Source organism: Trichosurus vulpecula, chromosome 1 (genome assembly GCF_011100635.1).
Source record: "Trichosurus vulpecula isolate mTriVul1 chromosome 1, mTriVul1.pri, whole genome shotgun sequence".
NCBI classification, from domain to species: Eukaryota; Metazoa; Chordata; class Mammalia; order Diprotodontia; family Phalangeridae; genus Trichosurus; species Trichosurus vulpecula.
The window spans coordinates 440,350,120-440,371,374 of NC_050573.1; the positions used below are offsets into that span (position 1 = coordinate 440,350,120).

Below are 21,255 nucleotides of genomic sequence, written 5' to 3' on the forward strand. Positions count from 1 at the left end.
TAGCACAACTAAGAATCAAAAAAAGTTGTGAGAAACAGAATATTCTAAGCACTCATTAACAGAAGTACACATGCATGTAAATACACATAAACATATAAGTATATATGTGTATATATGTATATGTGTACACATACACACACACATACACACACACACATATACACATGTATTATTTGAACAGGTTCATCCTATCACTTCTGGCCTAAGTCCTCAAAATAAACCACAGTGAGACAACTCTAAGATGAAAAATCTACCTTTAAGAGCTCATCTTCTGTTGCATCAGGGAATTTCTTATGGAGGGAATTCTTCAGAACTTTGGCTATATATCTCATTCCGTAGCTACATAAAAAAGATGACAAAAGAAAAATAAAACTAAGACAAACCCATAGAAATTGTTCTAGTTAAACAAAATAAAGGCATCTTTCTAAAACAAACTAAATGTGAAATGAGATGATATGGAACCAGCCACCCTGTGACTAAATAGAAATTTTAACGTTTTCCTTGAGCCAGGACATAGGGAAAGTGCTCCCTCTATCGGAAGGAAAAGTGCTATTCAAAGAAGTAAACTAAACATAGCATTGGAATTCTCTTAAAATACTGAGTATAAGTAAAATAAATAAAGGTATTTTTTTCTATAGGATTTTGGGGAAAATTTTAGGGCACGTTCTAGTAAACATTAAAGGAAAATTCCTATATTCATAATTTGTCACTTACGGTATTAGATCAAGGGAAGAAAATATTGAGTCCAAGACTTTATCAGTTACTCTTCGCAGGTTTTGAACAGAAACCTCTAATTTACTTCTTACTTCAGTGTGTGCTAAGGCTTGTTCTGTTGTGACATCATACGGCAGCTTGCTGAAAACATCAAAGAAGTTTTAAATGGATAACAGTGGCTCACTCTCTTCAACTAAAATCTCACAACTACAAAGTTATTCTTCAATTAATGTAATAGCAATACTTGAAAAGTTCATTACAAAGAAAAGTTTTGCAACCTATTTTCTCCATGAATGCTAATGAAAAAGGGCGATTTGCAGAACGTTGGGCTAGGGGAGCAGAACTAGGCCTCCTGTGCCCAGGTTGCTTGACAAGCCTACTAAGCTTGGCTTTGGTGGCATCAATAGAAGAACTAGCTTTTTCCTACCAGTGCTACGGCAAACAGTCCTTATGTAAACATGCAGATTTTTCCATTATACAATGAATCTACACCAGGAAACAAGCTTAACCTATATTACAAGCAATGACTCTGAATGACTCTGAATTTTTAGTTAACAGATTTAAGACCTGTTTCCTGATTTACCAACTATGAAGAATAATGATAAAATTGTAGATAATATAGGATTCTTATACAGAGTAAGTAGTGCTAGAATGAGCTAAGATCCATAACTAATTCATAAGCCATTCGTAAACACAAATAATGAAGAGAAGAGGATTATAGATAATCTGGGCTCTGAAACTCAATTTTAGCAGAACAGAAGTATAAAATTGATTGCTAAGATGACCTAGTTAAAGAAAAACAGTCAAATTTCAAATTTGTGAGGGGTGGGATGATGAGGAAGGTGGAGAAGAAGAAGAAAAAGAGGGAGAGGTGAAAAGAGACACAGATAGAAGGAAGATAACAGAGAGGGAAGAAAAGGAGAGGGAGAGTGAGAAGAGGGACTGAGAAGGGAAGAAAGGAGAGAGAGGGTAAGGGACGGGGGTGAGGGAATGAGAAGAGAAGATAGGAAAGAGAAAAAAAGAAAGGGAAAGGAGAGCAGAAGGGAGAGAGGAGAGAAAAGAGGGTTAGGAGATGGAAGAGGGGAGCGACATGGAGAGACATAGAGACAAAGATAAAGTGCACACTACACGGAATAATAAAGGAGTTCATGGATTTTAGTATGTTACTCAGCACATATAAACACATGTGTAAACACACAAGTATGGATATGCATAGTTGTTCATGTTAAGCCAGTGTATAGGCCAATTAGATGTGCAGTTTCACTGGATGTATTTATTAATTCTACCAATGCACCATTCCATGAGTTAGAAGCCAGCCTTCACGAGATGTTGGTGTAAAACAAAACAAAAACGACGAGGACAATACAGGACCTCACATGCACATCAGAAAAACTCATTTGGTCACCAGCCAGATGAGGAGATGCACCTCTCTGAGGTTAGCTAGACTGGTTCTCCGATGCCAACCATTGCCAGAAATGCAATGAAAATCCTTCCAACTTGGCAGGACCTACCAGAGCTTGCACTCTGTTCCCTTTGAGAGCCCAGGGTTGTTACTTTGTTTTGGTGAAGTATCAATGAGGCTTTACTGGAGGAAAGCTACTATATATTATGGTTATAATTCAGTTTTTTGGGAGGGAAAGGGTAGGTAGGAGGAAGTTAGGAAGTTTTGTTACCTGGCCTCTCCAGTCTGCATTTCTAATTGGTTAACCCATGCCTTGTACACATCCACTGGACTTGTGTTGATGACAAGAGATTTATCATCAATGATCTCTTTCACCACTGGGGCAAGTAGCTGGCGTAGACTGTTTTGTCCTCGGGCTCCTCTGTTGAAGCTAACAACCATCTTAATGACAGTAGGGTTTCCAGTCACTATTTCCTGTACCTGATCCACTTTGGATCTATTAAGAATCAAAACAATAAGAATCAAAAACAGTTTGCTCCTATGGCCCCAGAATCCATTTCTTTGCTACATAAAATCATTCCTGGTCATATCTTTTCCACAAAAATCATGGTTTAAATAGTCATCATTTGCTCTGGTCCCATGCCTCTCACATGGAGGGGGGCTAATGGCATTAAGAATATTTTTTTCATTATTCTTCACTTCATTGGCTCTGAAAGGTAAACTGAGCTTGAGAATAAAGCCAGCACCAACACATTGTCCTGACTGATTTTTCTATTCCATTTAACAAGTATGTACTGAGTATGTCCTATGAACCAGGTAATGCTTCATTCTTTGAGCCTTTCATTTCCAGACTTCTCAAATAAGGTGCCTATACCCATAACCTACATTAAAAAAAAAAACCATCCATCCTTTTTAACTTAAGGAAATCTTGCTTCTATTTCTGCTCCAAAAAAGCCCTCTTGAAGATCAGTGACCTCCCACTCATCAGATACGATGGCCTTTAGTTTTCTTTTTCCTTGGGTTCCTTGTAACATCTGACATTGATGAACACACTCCTTTTCTCTTTCCAGAAACCTGGTTTCCCTTCCACCTCTGTGACTTTTCCTATGTTAACTTTTCCTACTGTGTCCTGAACCCCTAAATGTCCTCAATCATCTTCGCTCCCTCCTTTTGGGTGAGGTCATCTATTTCTATGACTTCAATCAGCAAGCATTTATGAAGTGCTTACCATGTTTCAGGCACTGTGCTAAGTGCTGGGGACATAAAGAACAAGCAAAAACAGTCCCACCCCACGAGGTCCTTATATTCTAATGGGAGAAACAACATGTAATAATAACTGTATACAAGATACAAGTAGATACAAGGTAACCCAAATGGGCTGGGACTGGCAATTGGTAAAAGCCTCCTACAGAAAGGAGCCCTGGTGCTGAGACTAGAAGGAATCCAAAGTCTCTATCTAAGGTCCAAGGTTTCAACCATACCTTCTATATGCATAATTCCCAACACTATCAGTCCAGCTCTGACTTCTCTTTCAAATTATGGTCCCTGTTTTCCAGTTGCCCATTTGACAGCACTACTTGGCTATTAAACCTGCACCTCTAATTCAGTATTTCTAAAGCTTAATTATCAATGACAAACAGCAATAGCAACCAATTATCATCTCCTTCAAATCAATTTCTCCCCCAACCCAAATTTCTCCTACTTTCTTCTCCTTTCATCTCTCCTTCCTCCTCTCTAAGACATGTGCAGCAGAAACAGCATAATTTTGGAACCTGAAGAATCTTCAAATCTTGACTTAGAACCTGTGTGATTGCACAAATTCCTCAAGATCGTTAAGGTTCAGTTCACTCATCTTCAAAATGAAGGGAATGGCCTATAGGACCTGTGAAGTTCCTGAGAGAGCTTCAAATTTATGATTCTATGACCTATCTTCCCCATCAACTGGGCCCAAGAGCTTTGAGTTGTGTTTGATTACTTTGCCAAAAAAAACACAGTGTTAACTTCAAGAAGGAACCATCTTTAATTCTTTCTTCTCAAACCTTGTGTGTAACTGGTCACTAATCCCTGTTGATTCTGCCTTTTCAACCTCTTACATTCACCAATTTCTTTCCATTTCCACTGTTGTTGTTCATTCCTTTCAGTTGTGTCTGATTCTTCGACACCATCTGGGATTTTTTTGGCAAAGATACTGGAGTGGTTTACCATTTCCTTCTCCAACTCTTTATGGATGAGGCAACTGGGGCAAACTGGGTGAAGTGACCTGCCCAGGGTCACACAGCTAGTAAGTGTCTGAGGCCACATTTGAACTGGGGTCTTAATGACTCCAGGTCTAGTGCTTTATGCGCTGCATCCCTAGCTGCTCCAAGCCTGAGAACACTTATCTTTCATTTTAGGTATTTATATAAATCAGTGATTTCTCAGAACACTGCCACAAAACTATAGTAAGATACTAATTTTGGGGTAAATCATGTCATTCAAGGAACGGCCCCAATACAAAGATACAGTATTTATCAGCTGGGGGCACATTCCTTTTCTTACATACTCACTTTATTTCCTCCTCCAGGGCAGTTTTAAAAAGCTTCAGAAGCAGATATTCTTCTCGCTGATTGGAAGCATAATTGTATAGTGTGAAAATTACAGTGTCCATGAACTTGGTTGACTTGTTCTGCGGCATCTGGAAAATCAGCTTAGCCAGATATGTAGGATTGGTCTAAAGAGGAGAATGAGAGAAAGAGCAAAGAAGAGAAAACCCCACATTTCAGGTAAATCTATATTATTTAAGTAGGTAACAGTTTCCTACCTCCTACTATAAGAAAACTAAATTAAGAAGTAAATATTAATGGAAATACTATGTGGGATGAAATTTAGTGATTCCTTCTCTGCTCCTCCCACTCCCAACTCCACCTCCTAGCCACTAATCTTCCTTTTGAGAAGATCAAGTTTTCTACTTTTATAAACAGAGAAACTACCATCTTACCATTAATAAGGACCCTTCTAGCTACAAGACCCTATGAGTCTAACTGGCATTAGAATGATGTTTGCTTTAGGGTTCTATGAATAAAAGTTGTAGTTTCTAAGTAGTATTCAAAGGAAACCTAATACTTGATATTAAATAAACAAATAAATAAATATGTGAATGTTCTCCAAGATCTCTATAACCTACGACCTATAACTGTTTTCAGACAGATATTTATAGTGCTTTTCCACAAACTCTGTCAGCTGGTTAAAATTTGGCAAAACAAAATGGAACTGGCCACCACTATTAAGACATTTGGGAACTGATTTCTTGATATTTAGTGCTGCCTTAATTTTTCCATTTTAAGTTATGTGGAATTGACATGAGAAAGCAGGAATATGGTATTCTCTATAGAATGATGGCATGCCTTTTCTCTAAATAGTGGCAGAATTTAAGATTTCTAGACTAGTCAACATGGGACGTTTACTATAGCAAAACCTACACTCAGTTATTGCTTTGTGATAAGAGTTCTGCCCACTGGTTCATATGAGGTTCTAAAGGAAAACAGTTATTAATTTTTCAATAATATTTGTTGATTTGTTGATCCTGGGCTAAATATCCTAAAAGGAGGGACAACCTCCACACATGAACCTCTCCCCTGCTCCCTTGGAGAAAAATAAGTCATTTCAAAAAGAGTATAAAGTGGATACAACAGAATAGCCATAAAATTAGGACTAAAGTAAATTTTTAAATCACATTTTTTGGAGAGGCCAGAAGTGATTAGTAGCACTGTACAGGCCTCTGTTGCTCCTGGCTTAAAATCTACATAAATCTAAGGCAGGCCATCTCATTATTATTATATTTTTGTGTGTTATGGACACTGTTTGCAGTCTGGTAGAGCTTACAACAACTTTTCTGTGAATGTTTTTATATGTATAAAATAAAACTAAAATTAATTTTCAAAAGAAACGAATTATATTGAAAGAGTGAGCAAAATATTTTTTTCTAAAGTTCATGAACCCCAATGTAAGAACCTTAATAGAGAAACAAAGTATACATATGTATATAAAATATAAAATAAAATCATACATAAGCACATATCTATATACACACATGTATACAGATATTACACAGTATATGTATAGTACAGTATACATATAGTAGAGTATAAAAACAAATGTATACATACACAAATGTATCTGTATACATATGCATAAAGAAACAAACTATACATATATACACACGTACAATCATGTATATATAAATATACCTCCACTATATATTTATATGGTATGTGTGTATACATATAGAGAGAGAAAGAGAGAGCATGTGTGTATAGTATTATATAATGTATACATAGCACGTATGCACGGTGTTATATAGTGTATATATAATATATATGTATAGTATTACATAGTATGTGCATATGTATGTATAGTGTATGTATAGCATATATTATAGGGTTATATAGTGTGTATAGGTATGTACAGTATTATTTCTATATGTGTGTATCTATACCATACATGTGTAGTGCTATATGGTATGTATATAGTATATATGTGTAGGGTTATATACATGGTATATGTATGTTATACAGTGTATATACAGCATATGTGTACAGTGTGCGTATATACAGCATATATGTGTAGTATTATACAGCCTACATGTATAGTGCTATATGGTACATATAGTATATATGTATCATGTTATATAGTGTGATACAGTACATGTTATATAGTGTGTGTGTATGTATGTATGTATGTATGCATGTATAATACGGAATCCAGAAGCTGCCCCATCTTAGGAGAGAGAGGTATGGAAAGCCACCTTCTCCAAGAGAGTTGTCCACCATGGTAAGTACATCCTCCTTTCCCATAGTGCCCCCTTAAGGATGAAGGCAGTTTCTAGGAACAGGAGGCACCAAGAATGCAAGGACAGGGGAAGGGGAATAATAGAGCCAGACATAAGCTGGTGTAGACTTTATGAAGGAGAAGGGCAGGGGGTAAGGCTAGGTGGGCTGTGTGACTTCATACCCTGGATGATCCCTGCTTCTGTCCGACATTACTTCCTCTTGAGTGAATATTTCTAAGAGTCATGCCCAGAAGAAAAAAGGGGAGGGGGATGAAGCAAGATTTATAATGGCAATAACACAGAAGCTAAAGAGAAGAGGCAGTTCAAATCTAGCACTCAGGAACCTTTAACACTATGAGGGACATATTGGAGACTAAGGGAGAAGGACTGGACCTCGCAGGTGCAGGGTCATTAGCATACGGAGGAACTCCCAGGTGAGGAAATACCTTTGCCTTTTGTGAGACATACACAAAAAGAGAGGTTGGACTAAATGACCTCTAGGGTCCCTATGAGCCCTAAATCTGTGATCCCAGGAACTTTGGGGTGTATTTGATATATACTACTATTATTTGCTCCCTGGGAAATTTTTGTATTAGCGTATTTTCTATGGTATATAGTACGAAAAGCACTAAGATTTGAAGCCAGTGGACCTGGGTTAGAATCTTGGCTTTGTTACTTACCACCTCTGTGATGTTGGGAAAGATATTTCTCTTCCTTAAGGCTCATTGTCCCCACTGATAAGTTGAGGTTGCTGGACCTCTAGATAACTTCTAAGATCCTTTCCTGCCCTTGGTCATATATAGAGCATCGTTGAATAATGATAGTGCGGTTTTCTAACAAAGATTAAGGCTCAGTTTCCTAAAAGGAGGTGACTCAAGTTGCAAAGGACACCTCAGAGAGGGAAGAAGCGTACTATGATGGGTAGTGCACAGGACTGGCAACAGAGACGTAGATGTTAGCTTGAACTCACTTAATTTCTTTGGACCTGACTTTCTTCTCCGTGCAATGTGCAAAAACAGCACCAACTTCACAAAGTTGTCTTAAGGAGATACACACACACATATACATATCTATCTATCTATCTTATATATGTACACACATATACATATATATACACAGACACACATATGTATATAGACATATACACATACATTACTTTGTAAACCTCAAAGTGCTATATTTTATTATAATTGTAATAGCCTAAGTAAGTAGTTTTCCATTAGTCATAATGGATATGCATTAATATCATATTTGCTCATCTAATTTCCTTTGAAACCAACAGCATGCATTTTTTGAGATAGAAGCCATGATTAGGGGTGAAAAATGGAAAAAAAGATGGGTCCAAAGGGTAGGATAAAATAGAGAGTGCCCTCGAATATTAATCACAGAACCTGAGGACTCTCTGAGGTTAGATTAGGGCTGTGCGCTCTCTCTCTCTCTCTCTCTCTCTCTCTCTCTCTCTCTCTCTCTCTCTCTCTCTCTCCCTCCCTCCCTCCTTCCCTCTCTCTCCCCCTCCCTCCCTCCCTCCCATCATGGATGGTAGTCCATATTTTGTAGGGTTGGTGCGGACTGATTACCCAAATTATAGTTCAGCCTCCATCCTGCTTAACCTCTTCTCTTTCTTCAAGTTATGAAACTCTTTTTTTAAAACAAAAATATATTTACTTACAGAACAGTAATCAGAATATTAGATGTGAATAAAGTAATAAAAAGAAGGGATAGAGACTCCCCCCAAAAATTCCTGCTCCCCATAACAGCAGTCACTTTCATTTTTCCTGGACTCTTAAAGTATTTACTCATGCTATAGATTTGTGATGTTTCTCTAACTAAATAAATGGAGAATAAAAATCCCTTATATGTATATAAGTTACAGACAAGGCAACAAGGTGGTAGTCAATGAACTACACTTGGACAAAAGCTGCTCTTACCTGTAGAAGGTAGAACAGCTGCTGGTAGGCTTCCAGTTTTTTCCTCTTCTCCTTACTCAAACTTTTAATTCCTTGTTTTTCGTTACCACTCAACAGCAACAGTTCTTGGCGTTTCTTCTTATTCATCTTCTTCCTATGTGAAATAACATCCTGCAGGGAAATAAAAAAAAAGTTAACACTATTTCATTATGATGATCTTCTCATACTTGGGGTCACCCCTCCAACATATACATAGGACATGAGGCTGGCATTTCCTCATGAAGAAACCAAGAAAAAAAGGTTAAACACATTAAGGGAAATCTCCACATTCAAAATATCTTAGAAAATATAGTCAACCAGATCTTGAAAAAAACACAGATAGCCAACAAGTCATTACAAGCAGTGACTTTTCTCTGGGATCATCTGGAGGGAGAAAGGAATCATGAAATTTCCTTCAATCAAGTCTTCCCATCTAAAACTTGATCATTATTCGAAGAATGAACAAGAAAATCATGCCCCTTTTGCCCTCAAACATTGGATGTCCAGTCTGAGTGAGGACTCATTTTTGGGTCCTTATTAAGAGATGTTTCACTTTATATTCCTAAATCCTGGCCAGAAAAAAAAATGAATTCCTGTGTCACAGTTCTTTTTTTTTTTCTTCAGATTTTTAAGGAAGGAAATGAATGATTTAAAAAGAGAAGGGTCTTTACATATTAACTCTGTCCTTCTAGTTTAACTAATTTCCTCATTCTCACTCATATGTATTTGTTAAATGCAGAAAGTTGCATTTTATTTTGTTTCTTAGGGAGGGGAGGTTGATGAAGCAGTGGTTAGCAAGGTCCCAAAGATAAGAAACATGTTCTCCCTCTTCCTCTTTTTCTATGACCTCATTACCACTTTCCAACTGTTGGAGTTATTCCACACAAGTCCATGACAGTCATAATTGCTACTGGCTCTTTTGCTTATCGGCCTTATGAATTCCATTCTTCTTCCTCTCCTGCAGCCCAGAGACTTTTTCTGCTTTCAAGTACTAAACCTAGATTGGGGTTCTTTTTCTACTTTCCTTTCAACTTAAGATAAACTGCTCCGATTCGTTTCTATTTGCACAATCAGGCAATATCTGCTCAGGATCTCACTCTCTCACAAACATCTGAATTCTTATTACTGTGTATGTCTCATGTGTTTAGAATACTCTATTTTGTATTAAATTAATGTATGTAACAGAGAATAATAGCTAAGCAACTAGGTGGCAAAGTAGCTACGGTTCTGGAATTGGAATCAGGAAGACCTAAGTTTGAATCACGTCTCAAATACTTACTAGCTATGTGCCCCTGGGCAACTTGCTTAACCTCTGTGCCTCAGTTTCCTCATCTGTAAAATGGGAATTACAACAGCACTTACTTCACAAAGCTATCGTGAGAAACAAATGATGAAGTTTGTAAAGTGCTTAGCAGAACTTAAAGTGCTATATAAATGTTAGCTGTTATTATTATTAGTTTTTGGTTGTTGTTGTTTGTCCTTAGCTTTCAAAGAGGACCCATGACCTCACAGGGTAATGTCTTGACCTCTGCGTAAACTAGATTTAAGTGAGGTAGAGTTGCATGAAGTCATATGACTCTTTAGTCATACTTCGGTATATCTTTGAGGACAGGGGCTTTGCTTTTTTTCATCTCCATATCCCCAGTCACCTGGGACAGTATGTATAGCATAACACCCTACACAAAATAAACAAGTAACAAATCTTTGCTTTACTTGTGGACTTGCAGAAATTCTGATTTTAAAAAAAATTAGTGAGTCTTGCAGCTGCTTAATAAGAGAATTATTCTTATTTTTAAATAGAAAACATTCTAAGTCTAGAGCCATTACATTGACTTAAAATAATATACAGGAAATACTGGTTTGTAGGAGATATTAAAGTGTTTGTTGTTTAAATATGCAAAACCAAGTTCACAATACTCAGAAACTAAGTGATACACCTCTCAGTAAGTACCCCCAGAGCTGAAGTACCTCCATGAATGACAGTTCACACATCGAGAAATTACTACAAGAATTCTACAAAAGGTGATACATACCGTAATGGATGAGATTTCTAGGTTTTGTCTTTCATGAGGTACCATCTCAAGAAAGTTCTCAAGAAATATTCTCAAGAAAGTTTTGAAACTCCCAAACCTTTCTAAAAATCAGACAATCTGCTATGACCGAATTGCTAGGAGGTGGAAAGTATTTAAACTATTTACAATTTTCAAACTAAGCCTCTTTTAGATGTAAAACATTTCCTGTTTACATATAGATGAAAACATGATACACTTCTTTGAGGTTTAAAATAACAAGAGTTACCCTTCAGAAGTTCTCATTTGACTAAAATGATGATAAATTTTAAAATCCCACACCACTGTTCAGGACAGTTTACAAAACTACATAAATTGTATTCTAACAATCAGGGGTTTTTATAGATGGGATAGTCAGTTGTAGGCCACCCCTTCTTCCTTAGCTCTCCCCTCCTTTCAGACCCGTGATTTTAATTCTGCAGGGAACCCAGAGGGAAAAGACTCCCTTGACCAAAGCAGCCCCACTATTGTGCTGCAATTTATAGTTGGTTGGGGGCACCAAGAGGCCATAAAACTTTCCCAGAGGCACCCAGCCACCATGTGACTGTGGTTGGACCTGAACCCAGAGCTTCTTGATTCTAAGGCTGCCACCCAATCTACCATACCTTTGAGGTTTATATTCATCCTTGTATTTTCCTAATACCTCCCTTCCTTCCAGCATTGGTGCAGTTATTGGAACTGAATTTAATTTGGTCAGATAAGCATTAAGCGCCCGCTGTGTGCAAAGGGACATGTATAGCTGTAGTTGCTGTTGGTTTTAGGCACTGCAGATAAAAGGCAAAAAAATGCAGTACAATCTAAGAGCATAAGAGCGAAGGAAGGATGAGGTGACAATGCAGACACTTCATTGCCTGAGAGTTTGGTAGGGCAGTGGGGAAGGAGATGCTCTCCTGTAATAGTAACAGCTACCTTCTGAATTCCTCAGTCATTTAATATTTTTGTTCTCTATGATTTTTTCTTTAGCAGAGTCTTCTATCCTATAAGGCACTGAGGTGCTAACTAATGGAAAGAGGGCAGGAAATGAAGGGCAGGAAGCAATGGCCTCACATCTGTCTTGTTCTGATGTTTTGCCTCAAAACAAAACAAACAAAAGAGTCAGTCCCTGAAACAGTACTCCAGGACCAAACGGCTTAGTATCAGGGGACTTTGTCTCATCTGCTGAAAACAGAATTTAAAAGGCTATAATGTAAACTCCTGGATGAAGAAAGGAAGGATGAAAAGGAGAAAATAACTTTCATACTTAATTAGGGTTTCACTTCATCTGCATCTATGATTTTTTTTTACATGAAGTTGACTCCCAAGGGCCTACTGTGGTTGTTTAGAAGATATTCCACCAAATGGCTTTCTCCCTTCTCATTCAGCCATGTCACCTCCTCTTTGAAGTTTCTTAGGATTTTCCCAGTTATTAGTGCTTCCTCTCTCCCCCTTTATCTATTTTTAGTCTTATTAGTATGCTTTTACTAATGTGCCACTATCTCCTTCCTTTATGGTACAATGTCAGTTTTAGGGCAGGGACTATTTTTTACTCCAATATCAATAGTACCTAATATGAGGCCTGGAAACAATAGGTGCTTAATAAATACTTGCTTAAATGAATTAGAGCTTGGTAGTATCCAGCCATCTGCTTTAATTTAAGAGCTTAAAACTACATTAAGACTTTTGGAACATACTGTATAATTGGGTTTTTGGTGGGTTTTTTCCTAAGCCAGAACCCCAGAATGAAAGGTCATTTTTGCCAGACTGCCACAACTACATGAGCTTTTTCAGTGGGCTGGTATGCATGTTAGCCGTCCCTCCTAGAAGCACATGAGGATAAACTCAAAGAGAACTCCAAGGTCATCTATTCCAAGCTCCTTTTTATAGAAGAGGAAAATGAGACCACAGGCATTAAATGATGTAACAAACTTCGCAAAAGGAGCAATAAGAATTTATATAGGGCCTACTTACTATGTTCTAGGCACTATGCTAAGGACATTTTATGAATATTATCTCATCAAATCCTCACAACAACCCTGTGAGGCAGGTGCTATCATCTCCATTTTACAGTTGAAGAAAGTGAGGCAAACAGGGGTTATGTGATTCCCCAAGATCACGTGAATGTTTTAATCCAGATTTGAATTCATGTCGGATTCCAGGCCCAGCACTCAATTCACTGCAACACCAGCTGCCTCCAGGAAGCTATTATGTTGTAGGTCTAGGATTCAAATGTAGGTACCTTGACTCCAAATTCAGAATTTTTCCCTTATATCATACAGATGCCTCAGTGTGTTTGTTTATGCATGGTTTTGATACATTACTAGAACAAACATATATACAAACATATACACATATATGTATATACATATAGATAGATAGATATATAGATAGATAGATAGAATCTGTGGCCTGTTGAGTCTTCATTTTTGGTGGTTAAGATATATTTTAAGTGTAGTACTTAGCAATTTTCTAAAATAGTGGAATTTCCTATCTTGTCCAGGCTGGAAGTACAGCAGCCACTCACAGAACAAATTCCACTGCTGATCAGCACAAAAGTTTTGATTGACTCCATTTCCCAGCTGGGCCAACTCACCCTTCCTTAGGCAGCAGGGTGGCTCCTCTGCTCCCGAAAGCTTACCACATTGGTGTTGGAATGATTGAGGACACTGAAAGGCTTTAGTTCTACTGCAATTCAGAGCTCTGGAGCTCAAGCAATCCACCAGCCTCAGCTTCCCCCCAAAATAGGGATTATGGTATTCACGTGCCACAATATATATATATATATTTTGTTTTAAGATTTTTTTATTTTTAGTTTACAACACTCAGTTCCGCATGACTTTTGGGAAAAAATGTGATGGAACTCTCCTAAAAAATGGAACTCTCTTAGAAAATCTAGAGCAAATGGAACATAAGAGGATCATGACCCAGATTATTAAAATAATATTTCCCAAAGTAACTATCACAAATTTTACTCCAGGGGTGAAATTGAGATATTCCATTTATTATAAAAATGGCAAATGAACCTTAAACAATTCACTCTGAGTTCTAAATGGGTTTAGCTGAATAGCAGCATTGTGTCTGTGCATGTATGTCTGTATCTTGTCTATAGACACCTTCACTAGACAAGAGTTGGGGAAAATCTTACTGACCTGCAGAGTGATCCTGTTTTTTACCAGCAGTCCAATCTTTATGTCCATCAAGTTCAGGTCTTTTTCCAGCTGTTGGTTAGCCCTGATTTTGGTAACTACTTGCTCCCTTAATCTTGCCCTTTCCAGTTCTTCCTGTAAATCTAAATCGCTTTGGTCCAACAGATACAAGAACTTGCACAAAACAGGCAAAGGAGGATTTTTATCATGCACTGCAGGGAAAGGAGAATACATGTATAGTTTTAATTTGCTTGCACGGTCCCAATGCCTACAGGTGGGAAAATTAGACCTTGGTTGTTAGAACCTTAGATCCTTAGAACATATGTTAAGCAAACTACTTAGCCTGATGTTTGACCATTTCAAATTCTTTTAAGTCTGGACAAGAGAAATGTAAACAGCAGTATAACAAAATGTACCCTCAAAACAAATAATAATGAATACACGCTCAAACTCAGGGGCGAATCTCAAATAAAAATCTAAAAATTTAAATTATTGACTTTTAAAAAATTAAACATGTGTTAAACTCATGCATCCACTTATGTACCCAGATGTACATATACATGTACATATGCATATGTATTCCTAACAAAGAATAAAAAAAGTTTGCTCCATCTCCTTCCATATCAATGTACATACTTTTGTGTTTACATTATTTTTGATTTTTCATATGTGAGAGTAAATTTATATGTTGTTTTTATTCTATTGATACCACTTACTTCATAAAGGTCATTTTGCATTTCTTTGTAATCTTACTACCATAGTTTGATTATGGGTTATATGTTAAGTTTCTAGTAATAAAATTATCTTTAAAAAAATGAATACTCCCAACCATTAATATCAACTTTATTTTCTGTCTACATAATGCTCATTTATCTTAGGTTCATAGCCTTAGGAGCAAGGAGAGAATCTTCAATCCAATTCCCTTTTTCATTTTATTGTTAAGTAAACCTAGGTACAGAAATGGAAGTGACTCACCCAGAGTCTTATGTACGGTTCTGTCATTCCATTCTCCCCATACCCACACTACACAACAGCTCACACATGAGGTTCTTCAAAGTCAACGAGATGGCTGATAAGAGATAAAATTCATGTAGAGGTGGACAATGTCCAAGCTCATACATCTTTTAGAATATCCTTGATTCTTCAACTCAGTGAATATATAAAAATGGCATTAAATCTCTTTAGAAAAATGAACTCTATTTTTCCCTTACCAAAAAATAAAATAAAATAAAGGAATAACAGCAGATTCTTTTTCATATGAGCATTAGTGATGACAAGCCAGTTCTGAGATAAGTGCCTGGATGCCAAACCCAACTCTTTGAATGACAGGCTGAAAAGGAATAATCAGGTAACTCCATTTGTTTTTGCTTGTTCCCTAAAGAATTCATGCTTCATTTCCAAAATGATTATACTTACCCAGCTTTTTATAGTCAACTCTAGCTTTGAATGCTCTTATATAGGACTGGAGTTTCACAATTTTATCAATCTGGAAAAATTTGAGAAAAGTCACAACTGAGAAAAAGCCAAATCCTCAGTACTGCAAGTTACCATTAATCTTAACATCCCTAAATTTGGAATGTGTGATATGTGGACATTGGCTAGCTGAGGTTTTTCTTTCCCTTGTACACAAATCCTCTAAGCAGATGAATAGTGTAAGTGCAATGAAAGGAAAAATGTTCAAATCGCTGAAGAATGGTTTGAAGACTTCAGTATGGCGTTGGCATGTAAATGTGGCACTAATTATAAATATATCTATTTATTAAAAAGGACTGCCTCGCTCAATGCTTACTATCTTCTCAAGCAAAGCACATTAAAAAAAACAAACATTATTAGGTAATTACTGTAGTTAATGAAGATAGTAATCTCAAGTCTTTAAATACGTACACATAAGTGCACAGTAATTTGCTGGTTTCACAAGTAAAATCTGGCTTTCCCTCCAAGGAGTCCAAATTTGTGAGATTTCACTCTATGTAAATAATGTAATGCCCACATAATAGATAGACAGAACAGGAAGTGGGGCAGCTATGTAGCAAGATTAAGGAATACAAGAGAGTCAGCCCAATTACTGTACTGGTCCCAACAGAGGGAGACCTAGTGCTCCCAAATACTAGGCAAAGTCTCCATGGAAGATTTATAGGAGAACATGGACAAGAATTCCATATAGGATAAGGACATGTGGATGAGTGCCTATATCAATGCAGGCTATACCTACAACATTAAGACCATAGATTCATTGAAGCATTAAAGTCTAGTCACATCCACCATATAATGATAGTGATGAGTTTTATCAGTTATCTAGGAAGAAAAAAATTTCTCTTACTTGTTGTTCGAAATAAAGCTTTCGTGAAAGGTAACGCCTTTTTGCTACCGCCATTCTGTACCAGGATTGAATCTAAAAAGAGAAGTAACAGAAAATTCAAGAAAACTTCATGCAGCTTTTCTTAAAAATAATATTAATATCTTACATGATGATATCAAGAAAAGTATTGCATTTGGAAAACAAGATTTATTTTTCCTTCCACATCATTCTTTGTATTTCTCCTAAGGCGTAGATAGGAGGAATTCTTAAGACATTTAAAAAGAGAGAGATAAGAAAATTTCCAAGAAGGCCAGAGATTTGCCTAAGACTATAATCAGTCACAGCATTGTGTTTGTCAGTTTTGGAAGAGGACCATGACATCAGGGAATGATGACCAGACTTGTAGTTGACTTTGATTTGAGTGAGAGAGGGCTGTGCAAGGTCACCAGCCTCACTTTCTCGTCCTGAGCCATCTGGATCCAGTGGCCAGATATTCATTCATCAGAAGGACTGGAGATGGCCCAGTATGAAACGGGAGACCCTGGCCCTTTTAGGCTAAGGCCTTTTTAAGGTTCTCATTTTGAGTGAGGTAATGCTCACTCAGCGAAAAGGCCTCTTTAAGAAGTAAGTTAAGGGATGGTCCCTTTAATTAGAAAAAAGAAAAAAAAATAAGACCTTCAGGGTTGCTGGTCAAAAGAGAAAGCTACCATTGACATTTACTATGAGCTAGGAGGGAAGGAGAAACACAACCTGTGAGTAGTCTGAGCTGCCTGAATGGGGACCCAGCCAGTTGGATAACTCACCTCATCCTCTCCCTCTCCCTCTCATTCTCCCTTCCGAAGGAAGATTTCTTTTCTTTTTTCTTTTCTTTTCCTTTTCTCTTCCTTGCTTCCTTCCTTCCTCCCTCCCTCTCTCCCTACTTTCTTCCTTCCTCTCTCTTCCTTCCTTCCTTTCTTCCTTCCTTCCTTCCTTTCTTTCTTTAAGATCAAACCTTTAACCCATTTCACTCTGAAGCTCATAGACTGGACCACGATAGGTCCCTGCCCAAGCTCCACTTAATAGCTAGAGGTTAAATGTGATTAAATTATAGCCCCCTCTCTTAAGTGGAGTGTGTTAGAAAATCCTCCCTGTGCTACTTTCAGGCCTTCCTACATGGTAGAGGGGCCCTGCTTTGCAAGGGAATACCAACCTCCCAATTTTAGCCAATAATTTCCTGAGAGGATAAATATGCTCTCTATGACTACACAGTCCTATTGAATGTCTATGCTCACAACAAACTCCAATCAGTTCATTGTCTCTTCCTTCAAAATGGTACCTTTGCATGCTAACCTCACCTTGTTGTAATTCCAAAGAAATTCAAGCATTCTATTTTTTACCCCATTCATCTTTCTCACTTGCCTAATTGAGTATTTCTGTTCTCCTCCTCTTAGTTAGATGTATGTTCTGTGACTGAGTTATCTGCCCTGTCCCCATTAACTTATTGGAAAGCAAGGAGTCTTTTCCCATTGTAGTTTTCTATCCCCCTAGAATTAGAGTGTTCTGCATGGAATGGGCACGTAAATGTTGACCGGGTAGTTGAAGAAACTTCTGCAACATTATATTGGAATGTGAAGAAGGAACTAAAATAAATAAGCTTTTCCTAAGTTGATGAGTGATCATTTCTGAGTGCTTGGAATTAAAACTAAAATAAACAGTTAACCAACAAGCATTTATTAAGTGCTTATGATGTGCCAGGCACTGTATTAAGTATAGAGAATTAAAAAATGAAAATAGTTCCTGCCTTCCAGAAGTGGTAATTCTAATAGGGGAGATAACATGTATTAAAATAGGTACATACGAGATACATACAGAGTAGACGGAAAGTAATCTTAGAGTAGAAGGCACCAGCGGCTGGTTGGGGAGGTGAGGGTTGGTCGTAGTGGTAGTTGAAAAAGACTTCCTGTGGTATTTGAATCTTATCTTGAAGTCAGGGATTTTAGGAGGGAGAGGTGAAAAGGAAGAACATTCCAGGGAAGTACAGACCAGGAAGGATGAAGAGTAAAAGAGGCCTTTAAATTTGACAATTAAGAAGAGATCGATGGTAACTTTGGAGAAAGGTTTCAGTTAAATGAAGAGGCCAGAAGCCAGATTACAGAGGGTTTAGAAAAGAGTAAAAGGAGAGGAAGAGAAGCACCTGGTAGGCTTTTTCAAGGAGGTTAGCTGAGAAGGGGAAGAAAGGCATAAGAGATGGCTAGCAGTGATGGTAGGATCTAGTGATAATTTTATCAAGATGAGTGGAGACATGGAAGAATTTGTAGGTAGCAGGGAAAGAGCCAATAGATGGGGGAGGTAGAATATTAAAGAAGGGAGGTTGATAGTGGGGGCAATCTGCTGGAGGAACTTGGGAAAGGATAGCAGGGTGGGCCTTGGCAAGGAGAAGGTCCATGCATTGATCAGAGAGTGTAGAATGGAGGAGAGAGTGAAGGGTGATATCAGAAGGAAGTGAAATGAGAGTGAGAGAAAAGGGAGCTCTTGGCAAATGACCTGATTTTTGAAGGGAAGGTGAAGTATGAGTTATTGTTCTCATCTAATTGGTTTGGGGCTATGGTGGGAGGCTTGAGGAGAGAAGAGAAGGCTTGAAATATATGCTATGGTGAGTGGACTAGAGAATCAATTAGAGAGACGTAAAAGGATTGACCTGCTGCACTTAGGTTTCAGATGAAACATAAGATAAGAAAGAATTTTTACCTTGATAATCAAAAGAACATTATCAGCAAACAGATTCTTCCTCTTAGCAAATTTTTTCCGCTCTCTATAGGCCCTCCAGAAAGCCTATGTAAAAAAGAAAAAAAAAGACAGGTTATAGTTTTTATTTACTTGTAGTGAAGAAAAGAAAAATGAGCAAATCCTTTTAGGAAGTACTGGGAGAGAAATTTACAATGGAGTAACAATGTGGGATTCTTTCACCTTATGGTTTCAGGCAAACTTCTATGACCTCAATACCCTGGGCATGGTTTCTAGTAATGGACTTTGGTCTATGGGCAGGGGCTAAAGCTAACTGGTTTTTAAAAAATATGCATATACGATATTTTTTCCCTATTACATGTTAAAATAATTTTTTAACGTTTGGTTTTTTTTTTTTTAGTACTCAGTTCCAAATTCTATCCCTCCCCCCCACCATGGTAAGCAATGAGATACAGGTGTTATGTGTGCAATCATGTAAAACATTTCCATATCAGTCATTTTGTACAAGAAGACTCAAAAAAAAAAAGAACGAAAGAAAGTGAAAATAGCATGCTTCAGTCCGTATTCAGACAATATCAGTTCTTCCTCTGGAGGCAGATAGTATGCTTAGTCCTTTGGGATTATCTTGGATCACTGAGAATAGCTAAGTCATTCATGGTTCTTCATTGAACAATATTGCTGTTACTGTGTGCAACATTCTGATGAATCTACTCACTTCACTCTGCATCATTTCATGTAAATCTTTCCAGGTTTTTCTAAAACCATCAGCTTGTCTTTCTTATAACACAATAATATTCCATCATAATCATATGCCACAGTTTGTTTAGCCATTCCCTAATTGATGGGCATCCCTTTGATTTCCAATACTTAGCTACACAAAAAGAGCTGCTATAAATATTTTTGTACAAATAGGTCCTCTCCCTCCCACTCCTGCCTTTTTTTTGGATATCTTTGGGATATAGAACTAGAAGTAGTATTGCTGGATCAAAGAGTATGCACAATTTTATAGCCCTTTGGGCATAGTTCCAAATTGTTCCCCAGAATGGATGGACCAGTTCATCATTCCACCAAGAGTGAATTAATGTCCAATTTTTCCCACATCCCCTCCAACATTTATCATTTTCCTTTTTTGTCATATTAGCCAATGTGATAGGTATAAGGTAGTACCTCAGAGTTCTTTTAATTTGCATTTCTCTAATCAATAATGATTTAGAGCATTTTCTCATGGCTATACATATTTTGATTTCTGTGTCTGAAAACTGTCTACTCATATCCTCTGATCAGTTATCATTTGGGGAATAACATATTTTTTTTTAGAAATTTGCCTCGGTGCTCTATATATATGAGAAACGAGGCCTTTGTCAGAGATGCTTGTTGCAAATTTTTTTTCCCCAGTTTTCTGCTTTCCCTTTAATTTTGGCTTCATTGGGGTTTTTTGTGTGTGCAAAAACTTTTTAATTTTATATAATCAAAATTATCTATTTTACATTTTGTAATGCTCTCTATGTTTTCTTTGGTACTAAAGTCTTCCCTTTTCCATCTAGCTGACAAATAAACTATTCCATGCTCTCCTAATTTGCTTGTGGTATCACCCTTTATGTGTAAATCATGGACTCATTTTGACTTTATCTTGGTATACAGTGCGAGATGTTGGTCTATACATAGTTTCTGCCATACTGTTTTCCAGTTTTCCCAACTAAAGCTAACTGTTAGTGCTTTCTTGAAGATCAGCAAAGCATAGGAAGTCCCTTGCTATGAGGTATTAATTTAAATCTCTACCCTCTAAGTCTATAAAGGGAAGTAATTGGAGTCTTTTCTACATGAAATCAAAAACATGACTATCTGGTTTCTCTAAATGACTATGTGTTGCCTCAGAACAACAAATAAATAGCTTTACTTCAAAAAGTGGTTGATTCATTGTGACCCAAATCAAAAAAGAAAATGTGCTACTCACCCTCCAACTTGGAGCAAATAGGGAAAACTCAGTAGTTAGTGTATTCCATTAACAGTTTACAACTCTCCATATCCTTTTATAAATGTTTATGACTAGAATACATCAATATAAGGGCACCTCATATGTGCTCCAACAACTACCACACACCTTCAAAATGAAATCTTGATTCATGGGGGCTATACTGTATAGTCAATGCACTACTGAATTGGGAGTGGGAT

General features: G+C 37.3%; 1 protein-coding gene across 1 annotated transcript in view; it reads right to left on the reverse strand.

Moving 5' to 3' along the window:
- IQGAP2 (IQ motif containing GTPase activating protein 2) overlaps positions 1 to 21,255 on the reverse strand; it is a 288,287-nt gene that overhangs the window by 43,726 nt on the left and 223,306 nt on the right. Inside the window, exons 10-18 of the mRNA XM_036747108.1 lie at positions 19,087 to 19,170; positions 16,381 to 16,452; positions 15,477 to 15,546; positions 14,064 to 14,272; positions 8,852 to 9,001; positions 4,663 to 4,826; positions 2,388 to 2,612; positions 715 to 855; positions 255 to 339 (exon numbers count right to left, since the gene is read on the reverse strand). Coding sequence (XP_036603003.1) covers positions 255 to 339; positions 715 to 855; positions 2,388 to 2,612; positions 4,663 to 4,826; positions 8,852 to 9,001; positions 14,064 to 14,272; positions 15,477 to 15,546; positions 16,381 to 16,452; positions 19,087 to 19,170 — 1,200 coding nt within the window. The remainder of the gene's footprint in view (positions 1 to 254; positions 340 to 714; positions 856 to 2,387; positions 2,613 to 4,662; positions 4,827 to 8,851; positions 9,002 to 14,063; positions 14,273 to 15,476; positions 15,547 to 16,380; positions 16,453 to 19,086; positions 19,171 to 21,255) is intronic.